Source organism: Pelophylax lessonae (genome assembly GCF_965119305.1).
Source record: "Pelophylax lessonae genome assembly, contig: HAP1_SCAFFOLD_1130, whole genome shotgun sequence".
Taxonomy (NCBI): Eukaryota; Metazoa; Chordata; class Amphibia; order Anura; family Ranidae; genus Pelophylax; species Pelophylax lessonae.
The window spans coordinates 1-22,640 of NW_028119246.1; the positions used below are offsets into that span (position 1 = coordinate 1).

General features: G+C 43.1%; 1 protein-coding gene across 1 annotated transcript; it reads right to left on the reverse strand.

The window, feature by feature from the left end:
• Positions 1-136: 136 nt before the first annotated feature.
• Positions 137-21,414, reverse strand: LOC309544124 (E3 ubiquitin-protein ligase MYCBP2-like; the record flags this gene model as incomplete). Its single annotated transcript, XM_082276501.1, has 9 exons — positions 137-420; positions 7,798-8,064; positions 10,464-10,544; positions 11,153-11,242; positions 13,025-13,264; positions 16,968-17,033; positions 17,705-17,929; positions 20,982-21,144; positions 21,254-21,414. Coding segments are annotated over 9 exons (1,577 nt in total), but the record flags the coding sequence as incomplete, so codon positions are not given.
• Between the last annotated feature and the right edge of the window lie 1,226 nt (positions 21,415-22,640).

Below are 22,640 nucleotides of genomic sequence, written 5' to 3' on the forward strand. Positions count from 1 at the left end.
TCAACCTCAAAGTCTCAGATATTATTGCACCCTGGCTGAAACAAATTGTTGGAATTAGGCCAAGGTAAAGACTAGTCATTTATTTATGCAAAAGTGGCATATCCTGTGGTACAGTGTAAGAACTGGCACTACATACCTAGAATTAAAGATCATTGGCAAAGTGACCGTTGTTACGCCTTTCCCAGCACTCATCCCTGCAGTGCCAGTGATTGGTGTTCCCTTGGCCTTCAACTGGACAGTGAGTGCTTTAGCGATGCATCCCAGGAACATATCCAAAATGCCAAGCTTGTTCCAGTCTCCTTTCTCTGTAGAGTGGATGATGTCACTGATGTCTGCTGGTGGCAGCGACTTGACTCCAATGATGCTAGCCAGACGAGATGGTGTCACTTCAGGCAAAACACGACGAAGCAAAGAGGTCACCTATAAAATAAAAAAAAACAATTTCTGCATCTTTAATAGAAAGCCATATGGTATCATGTCTAAATTCTACCTGTTCATAGCACATGATGATACATTAAACATAATATTACAAATACTGGGCAATCAAGACAGATCAATGTGGATATCTAAATGTCAATAATAATTTATTAACACCTCAAGGACGAAGGTACAACTACAAACAAATCTTTACACATGAAACCAGTTTTGTAACTTAGGCATGGGTAAAACTGTACATACATATCACTGCAACTACTTAAATGTGTCAAGGTGAATTCTACCTTGTTTTTTATTTTTCTTCATTTGGTAGTAAGAGTCGGTTCACACTAAGGCGACACGACTCCTTACTACTTCGGGAGCGACTTGTGCATTACCATGCACCACAACTTCGGTGCGACTTGCAGGGACTTCACATAATGGAAGTCTATGCAAGTCGCTCTGAGGTCGCCCCGAAGTAGTACAGGACCCTTTTTCTAATTCGGAGCGACTTGTGTCGCTCCTATTAGAACGGGTCCTGTAGAGGTCAATGGACCGCGAGGGAGCGCGACTTGTCAAACTGACCCAAAATGGTTTAATAAAAAAAAAAGGTACCTGTATATTTCCTGAAATCACAATAACCTATCACATATTTTGCTTTTATTTTATCCTGAGTCACTGAGTGACACTAAATAAAAAGCTTTTTTTGCTTCCATTTTTTAATTCTACCCAACACACACTTAACATGATCTTTGATCCCCCCTACCTTAACCCTAACCCTGATCTAGCTAATTTTATCTTCAATTATACACAGACTTTTTTAGTTTATATATTTTTCTAGTGATTGAGTGTCCATGCTCCTGACTTATTAGTGCAAGACTCAAAGCGGTCAGTGACTGCTCAAGTCTCCATTGCTGGAAGCAAGCTGTGCAGAGGTACACATATGCAGCTCCATGGAAGAAGATCCACTTCAGTAAGGGCGTATGTTTGTGTACACTCGGCAGCAACAGGTTAATCAAAACTAAGCAAAAGATAAATACAACCTTGCAGCATTATAGGAGAGCTCAAAAAACACTGCTGAACAGATGCCAATTGATTAGAAGTTTTGCATTTAATGCATTCTATGCATAAAGGTAAACATCCTTCTGTGCTGCATGTGTCTTCCCCCCCCCCCCCCCCAAGCTCCCCTTATACTTACCTGAGTCCGATTCCGATCCAGCGATGTGCATGAGAGTAGAGACTCTCCCGACTCTGTCCCTCTCCACTGGGTCTGACTGTTATCAGCAGGAGCAGCTGTCAATCAAATTCTGTGTCAAAGAAGCGGCGAGCGGGGCTGAGCAGCACTGTCTGTGTTAATGGACACAGACAAGGCAGGCCAGGATTAAGCCTGTACGAGTGCCCCCATTGGAAGCAGCACCCTATGGGGGCACTAGTCAAAGAGGAGGAACCAGGAGCACTGATGGGGGACCCCAGAAGAGGAGGCTTGGGGCTGCTTTGTGCCAAACCATTGCACAAAAAAAGGATAACCTGTTTGTTATTTTAAAGAGGAAAAAAACACAAAAAAACCCTGATGCTTTAATGTTACTTTAATAGTGACTTTAATAATGACAAAAATGGGATTTTTGACTTATCGTAAAATCCATTTCTCTGATGTTCATTGACGGACACAGCTCCTATATTCATAGCCATTGGGTTATACTGCCCCCTACAAGAGAAGGACACTAGGCAGAAAATAATTCTAGCTACACCCATGGGCAGTCCCAGGGGGTATACTCCCTCTCTCTGCTATAGCCACTCAGTTTTGTTACAAGCAGTGTCAGGAGAATTAGGACTCCACAGAGGGGTGGGGGCTGTGTCCGTCAATGAACATCAGAGAAATGAATTTTACGGTAAGCAAAAAATCCCATTTTCTCTTTTGTTCATTGACTGACACAGCTCCTGATATTCATAAACACTGGGACGTCCCAAAGCAGTGTTAAACATGAGGTGTGGGAACAACGAAAAAATACCCAAGGCTAAACAGCCAACCAGGTAACAGAAGATCAACGTAACAACTGGAGCCCACCTGAAAAAAAAAAAAAAAACACACCCTCAAAGAGGATCAGGTCCTCAAACCGCAGCCTGCAAAACCTTGCGGCCAAAAGAAGCATCCGCAGATGCCAACACATCCACTTTATAAAACTTTGTAAAGTGTGCACCAGGTGGCTGCCTTGCAAACCTGTGTCACTGACGCCTGATGACGGAAAGCCCAGGAGGCACTAAGCACCCTTGACAGGCAACGGAGGAACCAGACCCCTGATGGAATCTCCTGAACCACCGTCTGTCTGATCCATCTGGAAATGGTCACAGGGGAAGCGGACAATCCATAGCGAAGATCCACCCTATCCCTGCGAATCACCAGGTAAGGTGAACCACCGGATAACGCCGCCAGTTACGACACCCTGCACGCAGAGGTGATAGACACTAAAAAGGCCACCTTCTAGGACAGCGTAAGCAGGGGAATCTCCCAAATATTTTCAAAAGGAGGCTTCTGTAGAGGTGAAAGCACCAAATTAAGATCCCAAGGCGGCAAAGGGGCCCGCACTGGAGAAACCAAATGTCGAAAACCCTGAAGAAAGGTACGCACCCAGGAGTGTGTGACCAAAAGGTCAATGGAAGAAGACCTGAAACGATACCTGGCCCTTGATGTTACTCATGGCCATTTTCTGTTCAACCCTCCATTGAAGGAAGGTTAAGACCCGAGCCACCGAGAAGGAGCGAGGATGAACCCCAAGAGACTCACACCATGCAATGTACGTCTTCCACGTACAATGGTAGATCTTCCTAGAAGTAGATTTCCTAGCTTTCAACAGTGTAGGAATCACCAACTCAGATAAACCCCTATCCTTCAGCACCTGGCGTTCAGCAGCCAAGCCGACAAAGCCAGCGACTGTAAAGCAGGATGAAAAATCGGTCCTTGGGACAGCTGATTCTCCCTGAGAAGAAGCTGCCAAGGAACGTCGGGGACCAGCTGCACCAGATCAGCGTACCAAGCCCAACGGGACCAGTCCAGAGCCACTAAGATGACCAGAATCCCTTCTGCCGCAATCCTGCGTAGAAGTCTGGGCAAAAGCTTCAGATGAGGGAAGGCGTAAATCAGACGATACTGACCCCACGGGCCACCAGCGTGTCTGTGGTGTCCACCTGGGGATCTCTTGACCGAGCCCCAAACCTCTGCACCTTTCTGTTGAGCCAAGACGCCAACAGATCCACCTTGAGGGGTGGCCCACTGCAGACACAGCTGATGAAACACCTCCGGATTAAGGGAACACTCCCCGTGGTCCAACGCCTGCCAACTGAGGTATTCCGCCTGCCAATTTTCCACCCCGGGAATGTGTACGGCAGAGAGGGCTGGAAAAAAACGTTCTGCCCACCTTAGAATGCCGGCTATCTCCAGAGTCGCCAAGACACTTCTTGTGCCCCCTTGGTGATTGACATAAGCCACGGCCGTGGCATTGTCCGATTGAATGCACACTAGACAACTCTGAAGACGATCCATCCAATGACCCAGACAAAGGTCACGGTGTAGGAGCTTAGCCCACTCGGTCAGAGTTTTTGTAACTAGGGCATTGGTGGATACAGGCCTCATTGCCGAACCAGCCAGAGTGTACATATAGTGCAGGCCACAGCCTCCGCCTTCCAGGCGCCTGGATCCTTAAGACTCCGTTCACATGTGGGCGTTTTTGGAGCGTTTTTCTGCTCACTAATCAGCTCTCAAAACGCCCAACAAGACAAATCCCATTCATTGCAATGACCCCTGTTCACATCTGAGCGTTTTGACGCCCTAAGGAAAACGCCCAACGCTCAAAAAAGTACTTGAGCTTCTTTTTGGGCAGATCACAGGCGTTTTGTCCCATAGACCTCAATGTAAAGTGATATTTGGCGTTTCACAGGCGTTTTACAAGCGTTTAGTTGCTCCTGATCAGCTCAAACAGCACAACTCTCCACCCAGGTCTCCACCCCCTTGGCATGCCTCTGCTGTGAGCACATTTTCCTGAAACATGGAGAACAGCAGTTAGGCAGTTTAGGTGACCAGACCCTGCCATACCAAGGTGACCGTAGCCTGCTGCCATACCAGGGTGACCGTAATGTAGTTTAGGTGAACTGACTCTGCTATGCCAGGCTGACCACACTCTTCCATGCCAAGGTGACCGTAACGAAGTTTAGGTGAACTGACTCTACTATGCCAGGCTGACCAAACTCTTCCATGCCAAGGTGACCGTAACGAAGTTTAGGTGAACTGACTCTACTATGCCAGGCTGACCAAACTCTTCCATGCCAAGGTGACCGTAACAAAGTTTAGGTGAACTGACTCTGCTATGCCAGGCTGACCAAACTCTTCCATGCCAAGGTGACTGTAATGTAGTTTAGGGTAAATTGACTCTGCTATACCAAGGTGACCGTAATGTAGATATATATATGGAATCAAAAAACACCATTTTGAAGCCCTAAAACCCAATAAATGCCCCTAAAAAGTGCCTAGGGTTCTGGATCATGCCCCAGGGACTATGAATCAGGCAAAAAAAAAGTTCTTAAAAATTGTCGTTTTTGATAGAGAGCCAATTATTGAAAAAAATAAAAAAAAATAAAAAAAAAAGATTTCTTTGGATTTAGTTTTAATTTTAGTGTCTGGGGGGGTCTAAAAAGTGTACCTGTGAAGTTTCAGCTCTGTAGCATGTCCAGAACCATAAAAAAAAAAGATCATGCAGAAGAGGAGGTCCCTGGGAGGTCCAATGCAGAGGAGGAGGTCCCTGGGAGGTTCCTTTGCAAATGTTGTAAAAAAAAAACACTCTGCTTTTCCATTGGTCACCAAAAACACCTGTTAAAAACGCTTGCAAAAACGCCTATAAAAACGCCTGTAAAACGATAAACAAACGCCTGAAAAACGCCAACGCCTACATGTGAACGGAGCCTAAAGGCTGGGGACGCATCCACTGGAATCATGGTTGCCTTGTTTAACCTGGAAACCGGAGGGTCCACCACCGGTGGCACAGTCCACTTCTTAAGAAGGGATTCCTCATAGGGGTAACGCCTAGTAAAGCGCTTAGGGACCCCACGGGATTGCTTTGGTCGTCCCTACTTTTTAGTGAAAATTCTGTCAAAATAGGCAGGGAAAGGAAACACCTTTGCCACTTTCGGATGGCTTGTGAGTGCCAAAGGGCACCTGCGCCTCCATTGCAGCTTCAGCTGCGTCCTCCATCTTCAGGGTCTCACGCACAAATACAATCAGTGCTTCCACCAGCGCCTTTTCGTGCGCGGTCGCAGATATGGGGGAATCACCCCCTATCAGAGAATTCCAGGTGCCTGGTTGCAGACCCAGCGGGGTGACCCATGTCCGGGGAGGCTGAAACCGATTCAGGATCTGATGAGACCGATGAGGCAGGGGGCGCTTTTTTCTAGCCCGTCACCCGCGAGGCACCTCCAACCGGGACACAAGGGACTCCAGGATCGTCATCAGTATATGGATGAATGGTTGGGACCCAGAGGGCCCCGCAGCTTCAGAGAGGGGATCAGATTGGGAAATGTGCTCCAAAGACTCCATGAGTCACTAGGGGGACCCCACAAAAAGTGTAAAACACTGCTAAGGCACAACACCCACCGGGCTGGCAGCAACACCCGGTCGCCAGGCACAATGCACCAAGCAATCCTCAGCAGAGAGGGAGAGGACCCCACCGGACTCACCACCCACATAAACATGCACCTGTAGCCACCAGGAGAATCTGCACTACACGTGTGGCGATCAGGAAGTAAAATGATCCAGGAGTCTGCACCAGGGGATGAGGAGGGGCTCCAACCACCAAAATCGCCGCCCACAGGGCTCTACTGTCATGACCGCCACTATTTCCTATGGCAAACCACAAGAAAATGGCTGCCGGACTATACAAACACTAGAAACACAGGCTACAACAAAAATGGCGGACCCGTGCGGCACTACGAAGCTTGCAGGGACCCAGGAGGGAGACCAGAGTTCAAGGACAGATCCAGGCAGGACAGGGGACCCTGGCAGGAGGTCCCCCCTCACCTGTTAGCTACCTGCCCACATCCCAGGAAAGTGGCCAGACAGCCCAAATAGCCCCAGCGTGGAGGAGGGGGGCAGGATGAGGGACTTGGCAAGGGGAGGTGCCTGCTGGAACCAGGGGGTCCAACTGTCCCAAGGAGGGGCCCAAGTCCACCCCAAAACCCTCCAGGGGGAGAGGGGGGATAGCTACTCACCATACAAGGAACCAGGCGGGCACCGCTCCAGACAGAACCCCTCTCCATCGAAATGGTGGGACTGACAACCAGGAGGAAGGCTGCGACTTGGGCCGAAACCAGTCATATGCTACCTTGCGAGGCGTTTAACTTGCAGGCCAGCCCCTGTCCAGTGGGACTATGTCAGGGCAGAGCTGAGCACCGGCTAGACTGGGGTGACCACTAGATCTAGATTATCCAGGCCAGTCGCCCAGTCCGGCAATTGATTGTATATCTCGCAAAAAAAAAAAAAAATCCAGGAGAAAAAAAAATTTTGGATCCAAAAAATGTTGCCAGGACCAAAGATCCCAGCAGGGAAATAGGTCCTTACTCCTGACTATGCAGAAAAAAAAAAAAAAAATGAGTGGCTATAGCAGAAAGGGAGTATACCCCTTGAGACTGCCCATGGGAGTAGCCAGAATTATTTTCTGCCTAGTGTCCTACTCCTGTAGGGGGCAGTATAACCCAATGGTTATGAATATCAGGAGCTGTGTCCTTTAATGAATGAAAGAGAAATAGAAATATTATATTCACAGGCTACGCCATTTACAATTATATGGCTGGAGAATGCCATTTATCCAAATACACTGTTCAGCCTAACTTACGCAAACTACCATGTTTGGGCCTAGAAAGCCATCACAACAAACCCTGAAACAGATGCCCAAACATGCGCTTTTAACAAAGAAAGAAAGTGGATTATATTCAGGCAATTTTGCTATAAGCCCCTCAATGACTATACTTTCTAATAACAAATGTTTCAGTAAGGAGAAGAGTGAATCCTTAAACATGCATTCTAATAGTAGATCCATCAAGTTGATCCAGTTGTTTGCTGGATTTGCCAATCTGCTGTTTAGAGCAGTGAACATGGGCTCTCTGTTTGGCTATCTCACAATGAGGCTGGTGTTTTATAAAAACACAGCGTGTGTCCCCTGTCCCAATAAGACGGTGTGGGAGGTAGGAGTGTTTCCAAAACTTCCCTACAGAAAAAGTCGAATGATTTGGTAAATTTGGCTCTATGCAGGTCTAAAATGGGAGTTTCCCCAAACAGGTATGATTATGTTGTGAACAAGCAGAAACTTCTTGTAAAAGGTAAATTAAAGTTGATGCACTCACCTGTCTCTGTACTCTGGGAGAAGCTGTGTGCAGCAGGTGGAAGAGATCTTGCAGTAAAGTCAACTGCTGAGCTAAATACTGCCTTCCAACATTAGACCCACTCAGAGCAAGTACCATAGACAGCAGTTCAAAACAATAAGCATCAGAAGATGCATCCTCATCATTTGGCTGTGAGTTTGCATTTTCCTTGCTGGAAATAGCATGTTCCCACTCTTCTCGGACACGTGTAGCCTCCATTCTGATTGCTTGTACAATGTGGGCACATACCTGTAAGTCATATGATGCATAATCATCAGGAAACACATCAGCTCTCAAAATGTAAATTCAGTTAAATTTATGCATACTATTTAGAATATTTCCCAACCATTATATACAACAAAAAATTAGGTATATGTAAACCCAAAATTGATTTTTCAGTATGCTTGACATCATATCTCATTCGGTTTATTTAATTTTTAAACATCAGTTGCAAAGTTTCTTAGGCCGGCCATAGACTGTTAAAGGGACCGGTCAAGATTTGAATCGTGTGTGGGCCGGATTAATTGTACCAAGTTGATGGATCAACTTGAGTACAACCAGCCTGCCAGATTCACTTATGATTATCGCTAGTGGCTGCTATAGCTGCTAGCAATATTCACCATGTCCCCCCGCTGGAGATGACTTTCCCTTACGCCCCCCCCCCCACCCCCCACTGGGAGCACACAATTGCTCGGCAGGGGGGATTCCCGTCAGCGGAAGGCCACGCCCCTAGTGGCTATATAATAAGCTGCAGAGACCGGCATTATCACCGGGACAGCGTCGGAGGAGCACCGGAGGAAGAAGACCAGAGGAGGCAAAAGAGCAGAAGGGCAAAAGAGCAGAAGAGGGAAGAAGACAAGAAGAGCGGAGAGGAGAAGACAAGAAGAGCGGAGAAGACTGGATGAAAATTTTTAATAAACTTTTCAAAACTTCTCCTGTCATTATTTACATACACTGCCTTTTATGGAGTGAATGGGTAGGGGTACAGTGTACCCCCATACCCATAGGGAGGGGGTCCGGGATCTGGGGGGCCCCATTGTTAAAGGGGGCTTCCAGATTCCGATGAGCCCTTTGCCCGCAGACCCCCACAACCACAGGCCAGGGTTGTGGGGAAGAGGCCCTTGTCCTCATCAACATGGGGGCAAGGTGCTTTGGGGTGGGGGGGGGTGCAGAGCCCCCCCCCCTGCCCCAAAGCACCCACACCCCCCATGGTGAGGGCATGTGGCCTGGTATGGTCCAGGGGGGTGGGGCCACTCGCTCGTCCCCTCCCCTTTCCTGGGCTGCATGCTCGGATAAGGGTTTGGTATGGATTTTGGGGGGGACCCCATGCAGTTTTTCTGGCGTGGGGCTACCCTCAAATTCCATACCAGACCCAAAGGGCCTGGGGGGGAACCCCACTCTGTTTTTTTTACAATTTTGGCGTGGAGTTCCCCCTCAAGATTCTCACAGCGCAAGTCGCACCGCAAGTCGGATCATTCTGATCCGACTTACGATGCGTCTTCCATTCAAATCAATAGGCTCCCATAGGGAACCATTGATTTTAAATGGAAGAGAAAAAAAAAAACGTATAACGTGGCTTAACGCACGTTAAGCCACGTTATTCAGCCTTTAGCAGCGTCAGACGTTTTTACAGCTTGACGCTGCAGCTCCAGAACGCACAGGTCCTGGGTTTTTTTTTTTGAGCTGTAAAACGCCTGTGCCACTTGGAGCTGCTAAAAGCTCTATGTGTGCATAGAATAACATGGATGGGCATTCTGCAGCTGCAAAAAAAAAAACATCTGACGCTGCTAACAGCAGCTCCAAAAACGTCCAGTGTGCATGGGGCCTTACTGTTGCCCATTTAGGTAGCTTTACTGACATGTGTAACAGATTCAGTTCTTAAGAAGCGGTGCTATTACTGCACCAGATTCAAAAAGACGTACCCCCAAGTTCATAGCTAACAAAACTGAGGGTAATTAAGACCAACTCCAAAATGGTGTACAGAGACAGGCAGAGTGCCTGTCTCTGTACACCGTGTAGTAGATGTCATATTTGCTGAAGCTACCCCCTCCCCTCCCTACATGTCTTTGGTAAGGATACTGTCCGCTTCACAGGCAGCAGCCTTCTAGTAACCGGTAAGGTTGATAGCAGGCGAAGCCTGAAGGGAAAGCTCAGACACTAATTTCCCATCAGGTCTGCTTACTGTGATTAACAGCAGACAGTGGGTAGATTCTATAGCCAATAGGAGGCTATTTGATATGGATTTATCCACTGTCAATCACAAGGAGATTGTAGACCCGATGAGGGACTAGTGTCTTAATCTCCATTATGCTCTGCCAAAAAAAATTCTTAGCTGCTGCACTATTTGACAGCTGCAGTGATAGCAGGAAGCGAAGCTGTCCTGGGGGTGTAGTGTCTGCATGCCGTATGTGCCCAAAATTCATGTACCAGACCAACTTCTGTTGTATGGAGGCACATTGGAATTCTAAAGAGTCTAAGACATGCTTTATGAATACTATTTTAATATCCCAGGATTTAAAGCCATAGTCCCACAAGCACAACAAAACAAACCATAACATATTACAATTCTAAAAAAACAAACACTATCTGTAGCAGATTATCACCTAATTGAATCTATATATAACTAGAACTGTGGAATGATGACATACCTGTTTTTGTAAGTTTGTGAGTTTACTTCTGCTAAATATGATACCAACCATGTGTTCCTTGAGGTCTGCATCAGAAGTTGCCTGCAAAAGAAAAAAAAAACATTGAGACACTAACATACTGTATAATCTCCAACATAAGCAACTTTATGGCATTAGAAAGAGCTGTTCTAATGGATGTCCTGGGAAGGACTACCTCCCACGAAGTAAGTACAAATCTGAGCAGATAACTATTGAATGGGGGTGTCAGTGGAAACCGGTTTGTCCACCAGTTATCAAAGGAGGTCTAAAATTAGCCTTTCCTGCAGGTAATCTGAAGGTTTTTGGGCAGCTTGCTTCTAACAATGAAATAAAGCTTTAGAGACATGAATCACATACAACATATACTGCAAATAATGCTTTCATATTTTTTTGGGTATGTAGGATTGCTTTTGAATGTTGCAAAAACCTATGGGGATAGGAGTGATCGGTAATTTTTATTTTAGAGGCCATGGAAGACAACTAAATACAGTGATAATTACTAAAGACTTTACCAGTGGTACATGATTCAACTCAGGAAACAATCATATGTGTATTAAATATATCAAAATATGCCTTGTTGATAACAGTGACAGAGTTTAATGCCTTGTTCCCGCAGACTAAAAGGAGATAGATTTGTTCATATCTTAAGACACAGTAGTGTTTCAGTATACCTTTTCCTCGCCCTCAGGTGAGGATAGCAGAGCTTTCTCCTCTTGTTCTGGTGTTGGTTCTGCATCTCCAGAGATCAACTTGCCAAATACCTGTGAAACAAAAGAAAATTTTCTTATTTAGTAAGTATATGAGCAAATGACAAAACTGCATACATCTACATCATAAATGCAATTCCGTATATTACAGATATTTGCATCCAATCAGACATGGAAATTTACAAAAGCTGTCCTGCTGTGAATAAGGTCACAGCCTGACACCGCTAAAGAATATTCAGTTCTACAACATACTTATTTAAACTTGCCTACTTCTGTGAAAATACACTACCACCTGTGTTCTGGGGGAGCAACTGTACATGTACTGTAACGCACACATCTAATAAATGGGAAGAAATAGATCTGGGAAGTATCTCATTTATCCAGGTTCTTTGTGACGAAACATGTTGGGTCGAGCTTAGTGGTGACGTCATCACACCCCCTTTAGCTGAGTTGTGCTTCTGTTACATGCTAGTCTCGTTAGTGTAATGTGAGTGCTTTTCTTTTTATAATAAAAACGGTGTCATCTCCTGCTACACTATGGAGTTCCTCTCTCCTTTATGCTGGATGTTACTTGTCCGAATTTTGCAGGAGTTTGAGCAAGAGAGATGTATTCGACCTATCAGTGGAAGTACGCAGAAATATTTAAACACTGCAAGACCTCTTATGCTTTAAGGTCTGAATTTCTGGTAAGCAGTGTGTTTATCATCTGACAGCCCATTCAAACCACATGGAGTGCATTCTTTCTGCATCAAAAACACATGGAGATTGGATTATATGGATTAGAATGGCATAGTTCACACCAGTGCAGTGCAATCAAGTTCCAGAAAAAAAAAAAAAAAAGTACAACACGCTGCTTTTTTCTGCACTAAACTGTACTGGAATGTGGTACAAAGCATCAAAGAAGCACCGAACCCCAGTACAGTGGAGACAACAAAAAATTCTGGAACGCAACTGGAAATGTATAAAAAATTGCGATAACGCGCATGCAGAAATGCATCCGGAACACATCTGAAGGACGTTTTTGTAAAGTAAAAGTGAAATTTTTGTTAGCACTGATCACTGTAATAATGTGATTGGTCCCCAAAAAAAGTGTCCGTTAGGTGTTTGATTTGTCCGCTGCAATGTCGCAGTCGCTGATTGCCGCCATTGCTATTAAAAAAAAAAAAAAAAAAAACAAATTCCATAAAAATATCCCATTGTTAGTAGACGCTATAACCTTTGCGCAAACCAATCAATATACACTTATTGATATTTTTGTACGAAAAATATGTAGCAGAATACATATTGGCCTAAAATTTATGAAGAAATTAGATTTTTTACATTTTTTTTATTGGATGTGATTTATAGCAGAAATGAAAAAATAGTCTCTCCCCCCCCCCCCCCAAAAAAAAATTGTTGCTTTTTCTTTTCATATCGCAAAAATTAAAAAATGCAAAGGTGATCAAATACCACCAAAAGAAAGCTCTATTTGTGGAAAAAAAAGGACATACATTTTATTTGGGTACAGCATCACATGACTGCGCAATTGTCAATTAAAGTAATGCAGTGCCATGTCGCAAAAAATGGCCTGGCAATTAAGAGGCTAAAACCTTTGGTGGCTGAAGTGGTTAAAGGACTACAAAACCACTAACTTTTTAACTTTTAATTCTAAGATTCTTAAATTGAAAAGAACACATGTATTAAAATTGTATCTTTCTATATCAATGGGTAGGTCTGTTTGTACTGGGTTTTATCCCCCCCCCCCCCCCTTTAGAAACTCAGCTAGCATGTTCCAGGACAATTAACAGATGTCACTCCATAAAAACAAGGTTAGTACGATTTGTTGTTGTCACTTACCTGTGAAGTTATCAGTCTGAACACACGCAGTGTCTCCGATTCACAATTTCTTTGTTGTGCTACGCTAGCTGAAATCTGTCCAGCTATTTTTATGGACTCCCCATCTTTCCAGCCAAGCACTTTTACTTGCCGCACTCTCAGTGTATTCTCAGGACCCTTCAACTCAACCTTGATGATATGGTTATCTCCTCCAGGAAGCTCACTTGTTACCCAGCCAATGTGCCTAGAATCCAAGTCAGCCTTGAAGTAGAAATAGACTGTTACAATCTTAAGGTCAACAATCCCACATATTTATGACACCAAAAAAAGCTCTCAAGACTGCAGGGTATTAAAAAATTTGTTAGAATGGAGGTAATCAATTAATCAACAAATATACTACACGAAGCTCCAAATCTTTGTAATAATTCCTTCAGAAATGTGTAACATCAAGACTTTTTTTTTATCAAAGCTCGTCTGTAGTGGATGTCTACAGATCATGCTTTTTCCAATATATTTGGGTAGTAGCACAGTTGTATTGGCATCCATTTAAATGGAAACTGTCTGGCTAAACATTAAAAGCCTTTCTCCTGAAAGTGAAAGCTCTGGGGCGTCATCCTTCGTCACCAACCCAGAATGGGCGTGCAGCCACTGAATTGTCAGGACACCAGTTTAGAGACAGACTAGGTATGAAAGGAAGGATATGATTGGCACTTTCACCTAGAATGTGCATCATCAAAAATCTATTATGGCGACACTCTTATTTTTATCCTAAGAGGCTCCTTTTAAAAGAACTACAGATAAAGACAATGCACTGACAGCAGATCTATGCAATGCAGAGGGTGGGTCTGAGTTCTAAAAAAACAGGGCTCCTCTTTAAAGTGTATTTCCACCAAGTTGGCATAACACCTACTATATATTTAAATGTTCCAATTCACATAAACCTTAAAAAAAATGCCACTTGCCTTTTTAATTTTCTGAAAAATCCTACTCCCCTAGCAAACCATGCACTGTATACCATAAACAAAACAAAACAATGCATCAGTCCATAAAGTGTCCTTTGGTATGAATTTGCTTGCGTATGCTTAATCTTTCATAAAAAACAGGCTTTTGTTCACATATCCAAACGACTGCTTCCTTAATTAGTGTTCACCACTATGTGCTCCAATCATCTACATACATTAGTGATAATCCCCCTATTACATATGTAATAACCGTACATATAATTTGGCAGGGCGGCCCCTTTACATATACGCGATTTTGCTTTAAGGCCCTGGGGGGGTGCCGAAGCCATGCTCCCGCTGTGATAAGGCACAGCAGGAGGCCAGTCCGCTGGACCAGCGGCCACCACCGGCCTCCCGCAATTTCAGACAGGAAGGGAGAGATTGTGTGTTCCTAGTAATCAGGAACACGATCTCCCTCTTACTGCAGCCAATCCACTCCCCCCACAGTTAGAAAACATTCCTTAGGAGCACACTTAACCCCTTGATCGCCCCTGATAACCCCTTCTCTGCCAGTGTCATTTATACAGTAGCAGTGCATATTATTTAGCACTGATCACTGTATTGATGTCACTGGTCCCCAAAAACTGTCAGTGTCAGATTTGTCCGCTGCATTGTCGCTGTCCTACTAAAAATTGCTGATTGCCACCATTACTAATAAAAACAAATTTTAAAAAAGTCCATAAATCTATCCCAAAGTTTGTAAACGCTATAACTTCTTGCGCAAACCAATTAAAGCGGAGTTCCACCCTGGAATTTTTTTTTTTTTTTTTTTTAAATATCCCCGGGACAGTCAGGGCTAGTGCATTCCACAATGGCTAGCCTCTGATCTGTCCCGGGTTGCACTTACCTGTTAGGACAAATACTTACCTTGAAAACATCTTGTCCAGCGCTGCCATCTCAGATGTGGGCAGCTTGAAGCCAGCGAGATCCTCTTCGGTCCCTCGATGCCCTGCGCCGGCCCCGCCGTCACTTCCGGTGAGCGCGCGTCATCCCTCCACAGCTTCTGGGCATGCCCAAAAGCTGTTTAGAAGGGGATGACGCGCGCGCCCCGGAACCGACGTCGGGCCGGTGCAGGCGCAATGATTCCTGGGAGCGATGACGTTCAGCTCCCAGGAATCATTGCAGAGCCAGGAAGTGACGACGGGCCGCGGCCGAGGAAGGAGGAAGAAGGAAGTAAGGTAAGTATATTTTCTTCGCTACGAGGTAAGTAAAAAAAAAAAAAAATGCGATTATCCATTTCTTTTTCAGGTGACCCGGAGCGAGAAGATGGGAGGTAAGTATAAAATTAGGGTGGAACTCCACTTTAATATACGCTTTTTGGAATTTTTTTTACCAAAAATATGTAGCAGAATACAAATTGGCCTAAACTGATAAAGAAATTTTGATTTTTTTTTTGGAAGGTTTTATAGCAGAAAGTAAACAATATATATATTTTTTTTTCAAAATTGTTAGTATTTTTATTTTGTAAATAGCGCAAAAAATAAAAACTGCAGGGGTGATCAAATACCATCAAAAGAAAGCTCTTTTTGTGGGAAAAAAGGACATCAATTTTATTTGGGTACAGCGTCGCACGACCGCGCAATTGTCTGTTAAAGCAACGCAGTGCGGTATCGCAAAAAAGGGCCTGGTCATTAAAGGGGTAAATCCTTCTGGGGCTGAAGTGGTTAATAAACCGGTTGTTTTAAAAGATAAAGCACTATGTCCAGCTTTCTCACTTTATGATTTGGACGTATGGGGAGAGGTGTAAGAGTTGTCGTCTAAATTCAAGATTGCCACCAAAGGAGTGAAACAGTATAAAACAGATCCCCAGAGAGGGGCAAAAGTGCATATAGACCATTGGTTGGTCTTATCCCCCAGGTGAGAGCACAACTGATGAGGGGATTATCACTAATGTATGTGGATGATTGGAGCACATAGTGGCGAACACTAAGGAAGCAGCCATTTGGATATGTGAACACAATCCTGTTTTTTATGAAAGATTGAGCATATGCATGGAAATTCATACCAAAGGACACTTTATGGACTGATGCATTGTTTGTTTTGTTTATGGTATATATGGTTTGATAGGATATGCTGATTCTGAAAATGCAAACAGATTTAAAGGGATACTAGCACATTAGCATTTGGGAGCGCAACACCACTTTTTAATATCATTTTGCACATAGATACAAGTTTAGAGAGTCTGTATAGGTGTGAGCGATCTGCTTTTAAGTTTTTAGTTTTGTAGTCTTATGGCACTCCATAGTACACCCATTTTTCACTAGGTTTACCATAATTAACACAGTCTGTACTCTTCATTATCAGTAGTGAAATAGATCAAAGGTCTGGGTGGTAAATTAAATGCTAATGCACTGTTCAATCAATCTGTTCCCAAGCACATTGCAAGTTATTCTGAAAAGTACAAGCTCCCTAGAATACTGTGTTTAATATGTATAATACTGCTCTAAAAGAAAATAGAAAATTATTTTAGGTATGCTGTGTGAATAGGATGACAAATAGTTGCGGTTTCCCAAAATTAGCTCCAAAGGCTGAAGTACACTAAGGCTAGGTTTCCACTAGTGCGGCTACGAAGTCGTGCTACTTCTAGCACGACTTCGTAGCAAAAGTAAACCGCGGCTTCATTTAGACTTGTCCCTCATATATAGAGGGAAGTCGCGCTCAAAAGTAGTACACGATTTACTTTTGAGGTCGCGGCAACTGAAGCCGCGGCAGTGGAAACGTGCCCCATTGAAAACAATGGGTTTTGACTTGCTGTGCGACTTGACATGTGTCAAGTCGCACCGCAAGTCGCACTAGTGGAAACCGAGCCTAAAGGTGTTGCAGGCAGAAAGTAAAATGCAGTTTTTACAGCACACTGCTGAAAAAGATGTTCAATAAATGTGTAGTTATACAACAATAAGATTAATTTCTAAAAACAAAAAAGTGAACTCTACTAAACTACATATCACTACAACAAGCTTTACCTGCTTGACTCTGCATAGGTCTTCCACAGTCTTCCCACATAAAAAGGTCATTGAAGTGACTTTGTTCTTAAACACAAAATAAAAATCAAAACAAATTATATATATATATATATATATATATATATATATATATATATATGTATCTGTTGTAAGTTTAAAGTAAGTAGTAATACATGAATTTTATTAGAATGATCAATTATAACAGATAGCCACTAGGTAAATTATTTCAGAAACATCTGTAACCAAATAAAATAAAAAATCCAAAACCACCCTGGGAATGTAAAACATTTTAAGCATTGTGCCTGCTGCAAACATTTGTTTTCTAGCAATAAGCAAATGTGCACAATGGTGAAATGGGTCATAGAAATGAACAGACCTATAGAGGCTGTGGTCTTGGAGAATTTAGGTGGCACTCCAGAAAAACTGCGCTTGCAAGCAAGTTACACCACAGTACTGTGTGATGCTAAAGACGGCTGACAGTGGATAATTTGCAGTCTGGTTTACATCCAATAGTAATTACGGTATGGTAAAGAAAAAAAAAAAAAAAAGCAAACAGAAATTACATTGTTCAGAGCAGACCAAAGCAACCTTTTAGAATCCATTTCTTAACTGCATACACTGAAATCTAATAGCTGGCTTTTAGTTGCTCCAATTTGCAAACAGTGCCTTAGCTAGATCATATCTGAATAACACATTACAATATCATGCACTCTATAAAATTAAGCTGTTCTACTTACCCCCAAATCACGAGAGTTGTCTACGTGGACTGATACATAACGTGCATTAATGCCTTTCACACAGTTTATTGTGATGCTTTTTGTTTTATTTTTGTCTTCATCGCCTGACTCCCAAAATGTCTCTGTAGACCCATCTGTTAAACTTCCAATCATAGCTGGTCGGCTAGAAGTCTTGATGTCAACAATGCTGGTCATGTCTTTAAGAGCAGTAACCAAGCAAAGTTCCTGGAAGACCAAATAGATTTGCTTTTAGGAGGATTGTAGAGAATACATTTTCACCAACACCACCACATCTCAGAAATGCAATGTACCATTGTAAAGGCCGTACACACCATAAGAATATCTGTAGGGAAAATTCGTCCAACGACCGATCTGTCGATTTTCGAATTGTTAGTATGGTGCTTTCGACGGCCGACTCAGACTTTTCGGCCCGACAAAATCCTGATGTGCAGGCTATATAATTTTTGTCGCCCGTCAAAACAACATCTGATTTTCGTCTCATTAGTACAGATTTTGACGGAAAAAAATCTTAAGAGCAAGACTAGGCATGCTCAGAGACGAAAGAACACATACAAAACAATCCAGCACATGACATCACTTCTGAAGTAGAATTCTGTCGTACAGGAAAATTCGTATGAAAATAACCTCTTCACTTTCCACATCAGACTAGCATGCCACAAAAAACGGATGACAGATCGTTCGATAATCTGATCGTGTGTACGGGGCTTTAGTCTTTATTGCATACAGGTAAGCTCAAAAAGGTTTCATTCTGCAAATCAAAAGGTGTGTAGGGGTAATTAACACTGATCTGCTGAGGTTTCCCTGCAGCACAGTAGGCCTGTGGTTTCGTGTAGGTTACCCATGCTTTCCCATAGACTTCTATTAGATTGGATGATTTTGGTGCATTTTCTGAAATCATGCAAGGCTTTTGGTGAACTTCCAGGAAATGCACCAAAAACACCGGATTTAATACAAGTCTATGGGAAAGCGCATGCAAACATTTTGCCTGTAACTTAGACTGAAGATTTGAGAAAGGGTCCAAGATATTTTTTACTGTGAGACATCCATACCAAACTGCACATGTTCTTTTAGCCTTATTAAAATAAAGTATCAGGTTTTCCAACTTGACCTTTCAAAGCTCTAAGGCCGCGGTTGTCATCTGCATGTATTGACACCTTAATGACAACACCTCCGTACAGCTACTATGTGTTGGTTGCCGAAAGGGAGTTAGAATCCACAGCACAATCAAATGTTGGATGAGATTTTAGTAAATTTTATCAACGAAAAAAAAACATGCAGTATATCTGTGCAATAATTGCACATTTCCCCATATCTTATGCTTTTAGAGACTCTAAAAAAATAAATGTTTTTCTGCTGGAAAAGATCATAAATGCCATTGTAGCTGACAAAACACAGCTTTTTGGTGTCAGCCCTGTTCAGCTGTCTTTTGTTAAACTACTCAAACCTTCTCAATCTCTCATCGCCACAAAATAGACACTAATCATTTTGCAGTTCCAGCATAACAAAAAGAGTGCTAATTTGACTTCTTGAGATAACCCCAAAAGTGTGCACAAGACACAAGGACAGCTCTGAATTTCTGATCAACAGTTTTCTTTCATTATTAAACAGATAAAGCAGAATATTTTCAATGGTATACTTAAAGTGGAGCTCCACCCAAAAGAGGAAGTTCTGTCCCAAAGCCTCTTCTCTCCCCCCCCCCCCCTCTAAATGACACTTTTGAGGGGGGGAGCGGGTACCTGGTTTTGACAGGTACCCACTCTTACTTCCGCTTGTATTGCCTAGGCTCCTCTCCCCCTCCCCGCAGTCATCTGGGACAGGTCACAGAAGACTGCAAGACCATTCGCAGTACGGCTCACTGGGCATCTGGCTGTAAAGCCACAAGCTGTCACCTGGGACAGGTGAGCGAGTGTGTTTATTAAAAGTCAGCAGCTACAAAAACTGCAGCTAACTTTTATTTAACGACTGGAGCTCCTCCTTAATCACTTTCCGACTGCTCACTGTAGTTTTACTGCTACAGTGCGGGCCGGTTGCGAAGAATCACGTAAATACACCTGATTCTACATTTCTGAGTAGGGGGTGCGCCCCCACTCGGCTATGCTATCACCAGCTCCAGCACATGCCGGTCAGAGGTTACCGGCCAATAATTTATGGTAGGGACCCGCCGATTGTCGGAGCGAATGACAGAAGAGAGCTTTGTGTAAGTCAGTTTGTAGACGCTATAAAGTTTCACGCAAACCAATATACACTTCTTGGGATATTTTCTTTTACCAAAGACATGTAGTAGAATACATTTTGGCCTAAATGTATAAAGAAATTTGTTTTTTTGGATAGGTTTTATAATAAAGTAAAAGATTATTTTTTTTTCAAAACGTATGTTCTTTTTAAGTTTATAACGTAAAAAAAAAAAAAAAAAAAAAAAACCCTTTGGTGATTAAAAACTGCCAAAAAAAAGCTATTTGTGGAAAAAAAGTGATATAAATTTTGTCTGCGTAAAGCATTGCATGACTGCCCAACTGGCAGTTAATGTAGCGCAGTGCTGAATAGCAAAAAATGGTCTGGTCATGAAGTGGGTAAAATCTTTCCGAGCTGAAGAGGTTCACCGACTGAAGGGTAGCAAATGGGAGGTCACTGCTAGGATTTACATAAACTTTTATAGGCCAAAGTCCTGGTGCTATTAAGAGCTGGGACTAGGGAAGAGCCCTAGTTGTGCAAAAAGCTGCACCACTGCTATAAACGTATGGAGCAATGTATGAGCGGTTATTCCTAACATATTCCTTCCTTGCTATACAACTCAAAGTATGGTTAAAGTGGCAGTAAACTCCTATGTATGATTTTTACCTATAGGTAAGCCTATAAGTCTTATCTATGGTTACTGTAAATATCTCCTAACTGTTCACCGTTTAGGAGATATTCACTTTAGATGCAGCCGGTGACATCACCGGCACACGCGCTCAGAGGGAACGGAATAACCGTGCCATAAACAGCGACTCCTGCATGCATGCTGAAATGCCTTCAGTGGTGACAACATGCCGCTGGAGGGCTTCATTTTTAGGTAAGTCTGTCATAATGTGCCTGTAAGCGATGCATTTTGACTTTCTTTGGATGCAGTTTACTACCACTTTAAGGCCTGAATAAGATTAAGGTCAAAATAAATAAACCAAAAGACAAAACGCCAAATGTTATACCTGGTTATATAAAATATAAATGATTTGTTTGCATATATTTACATATAATGAAAAGATTGAAAAACACTGACAATAACCTGGTTGATTGCTTCAAAGCCAGACTGCACACTAATGTTGAAACTTTCTTCACTATCGCCATCATCAGACTTTGAAAGGATGTTGTTAATGTGGTGAAAGACATTACTCTGGTGGAGAAACTGGTGATCAGACTGCTTAAATTTAAGACTCCAACACCTAAAAAAAAAAAAAAAAAAAAATGATTGTTTAGTCTATTACCTTCCAAACACATGAATTTCTGGCTTAATTACTTTTTTTGTTTAGTATAACAAATAAAGGTTCTCACCTCAGTGCCATCTGTTGTAGTGCACTGCCCCCAGGAAGTGACATCATAAGATCAGAAATAGTCTGGAGAAGACGGTGAAATGTGTCAGGCAATGGGTGAGCTGCTTCACCAGCAATCACAATGTCTGAAAGAGGGTGTTCACACACTCTTGTATCCTTCTCCTGAAATGGGTAGAGTAGAGTTGGAGAAAAACTCATTAGATTTCCTTTGTGATCAAAGTATACTTTTCTGTATCTATCCAGGGCCATTGACGTTAATATTTATATACCGCACATGCTCTAATGCATTGAAAGACGGCAATTATATAACACAGAGAAACTGCCAAATGCAGATATTATAGAGACCAAAACATCATATTTAGGAGACTGTTTTAGGTAACAAAAGGGCTTATAAATTGACTGAACTCTTGATGACTGCTTTAAAAGGACAAGACTGGAAGCTTAAGTGCAGTTTGATAAACACTTGCCATGTATTCCACTGCATTGGAATACAACTCACGTCCCATCGACCAGGCAATGGCTCAACAGAATTGCAAAGAAAGCAGAAATGGAATGCCTCATTAGCATTGCACATGACATCCCCACAAAATTCTCTTCAACCTGGGCCTGCTGGGATATCTTTCAAACAACAGCTGAATATCAAGTCCTCACTTCACCCAACATGACATAACCCATCTATCCCCTGCATCCCACCGGTATCCCCACAACAAATAATAATGGGGACAATGCAATCCACAGATATGAAAGGAGGGAGAGAGATGGATTCCAACCCCCTCCATACTATGAGTTTATCACCTTAGATCTTCTCCCCATTATCATTCCTGCCCCTCCCACCCTGGATAACCCTCCACCAACCCCCCCCCCCCCATATTATATACACAAAGATGAACTACCCCCACCCCATGTAACATGATCAGGAATCCTTGTTTTCACCCAACTCAACATAACCACTGACGAGTACATCCCTACCACTCGAGTACTTGGCTCGCACACCAAAAGCTACAACAACCAGCAGCACTAACCATACATTATAAGACTCCTCCCCAAAACCAATGCTTTACAGTAACCAACAACGATATTTCCCCTCTTCCAGATGCTGCAGTTGTCTAATGTTAATCTCTTAGGTTACAAACACGCTTTGTCAATTATTTGTCAGTTACTATGTCCTGCCTATTCCTGTGTTACCATGTATTGTTTTTGTACTACCTTGTTTAAACTCAAAGACTTTATTGGAAAAAAAAAACAAAAAAACTTGCTGACCACCTTCTGTAGCTTTACAGTGTGGCTCACCTGCACAGGATATCATAAATATATGCGAGTTGCATTTCTGGGTAGGGGCCCACGCCCCGGCTGTACAATCATTTGCTACAGCACAAGCCAATCAACAA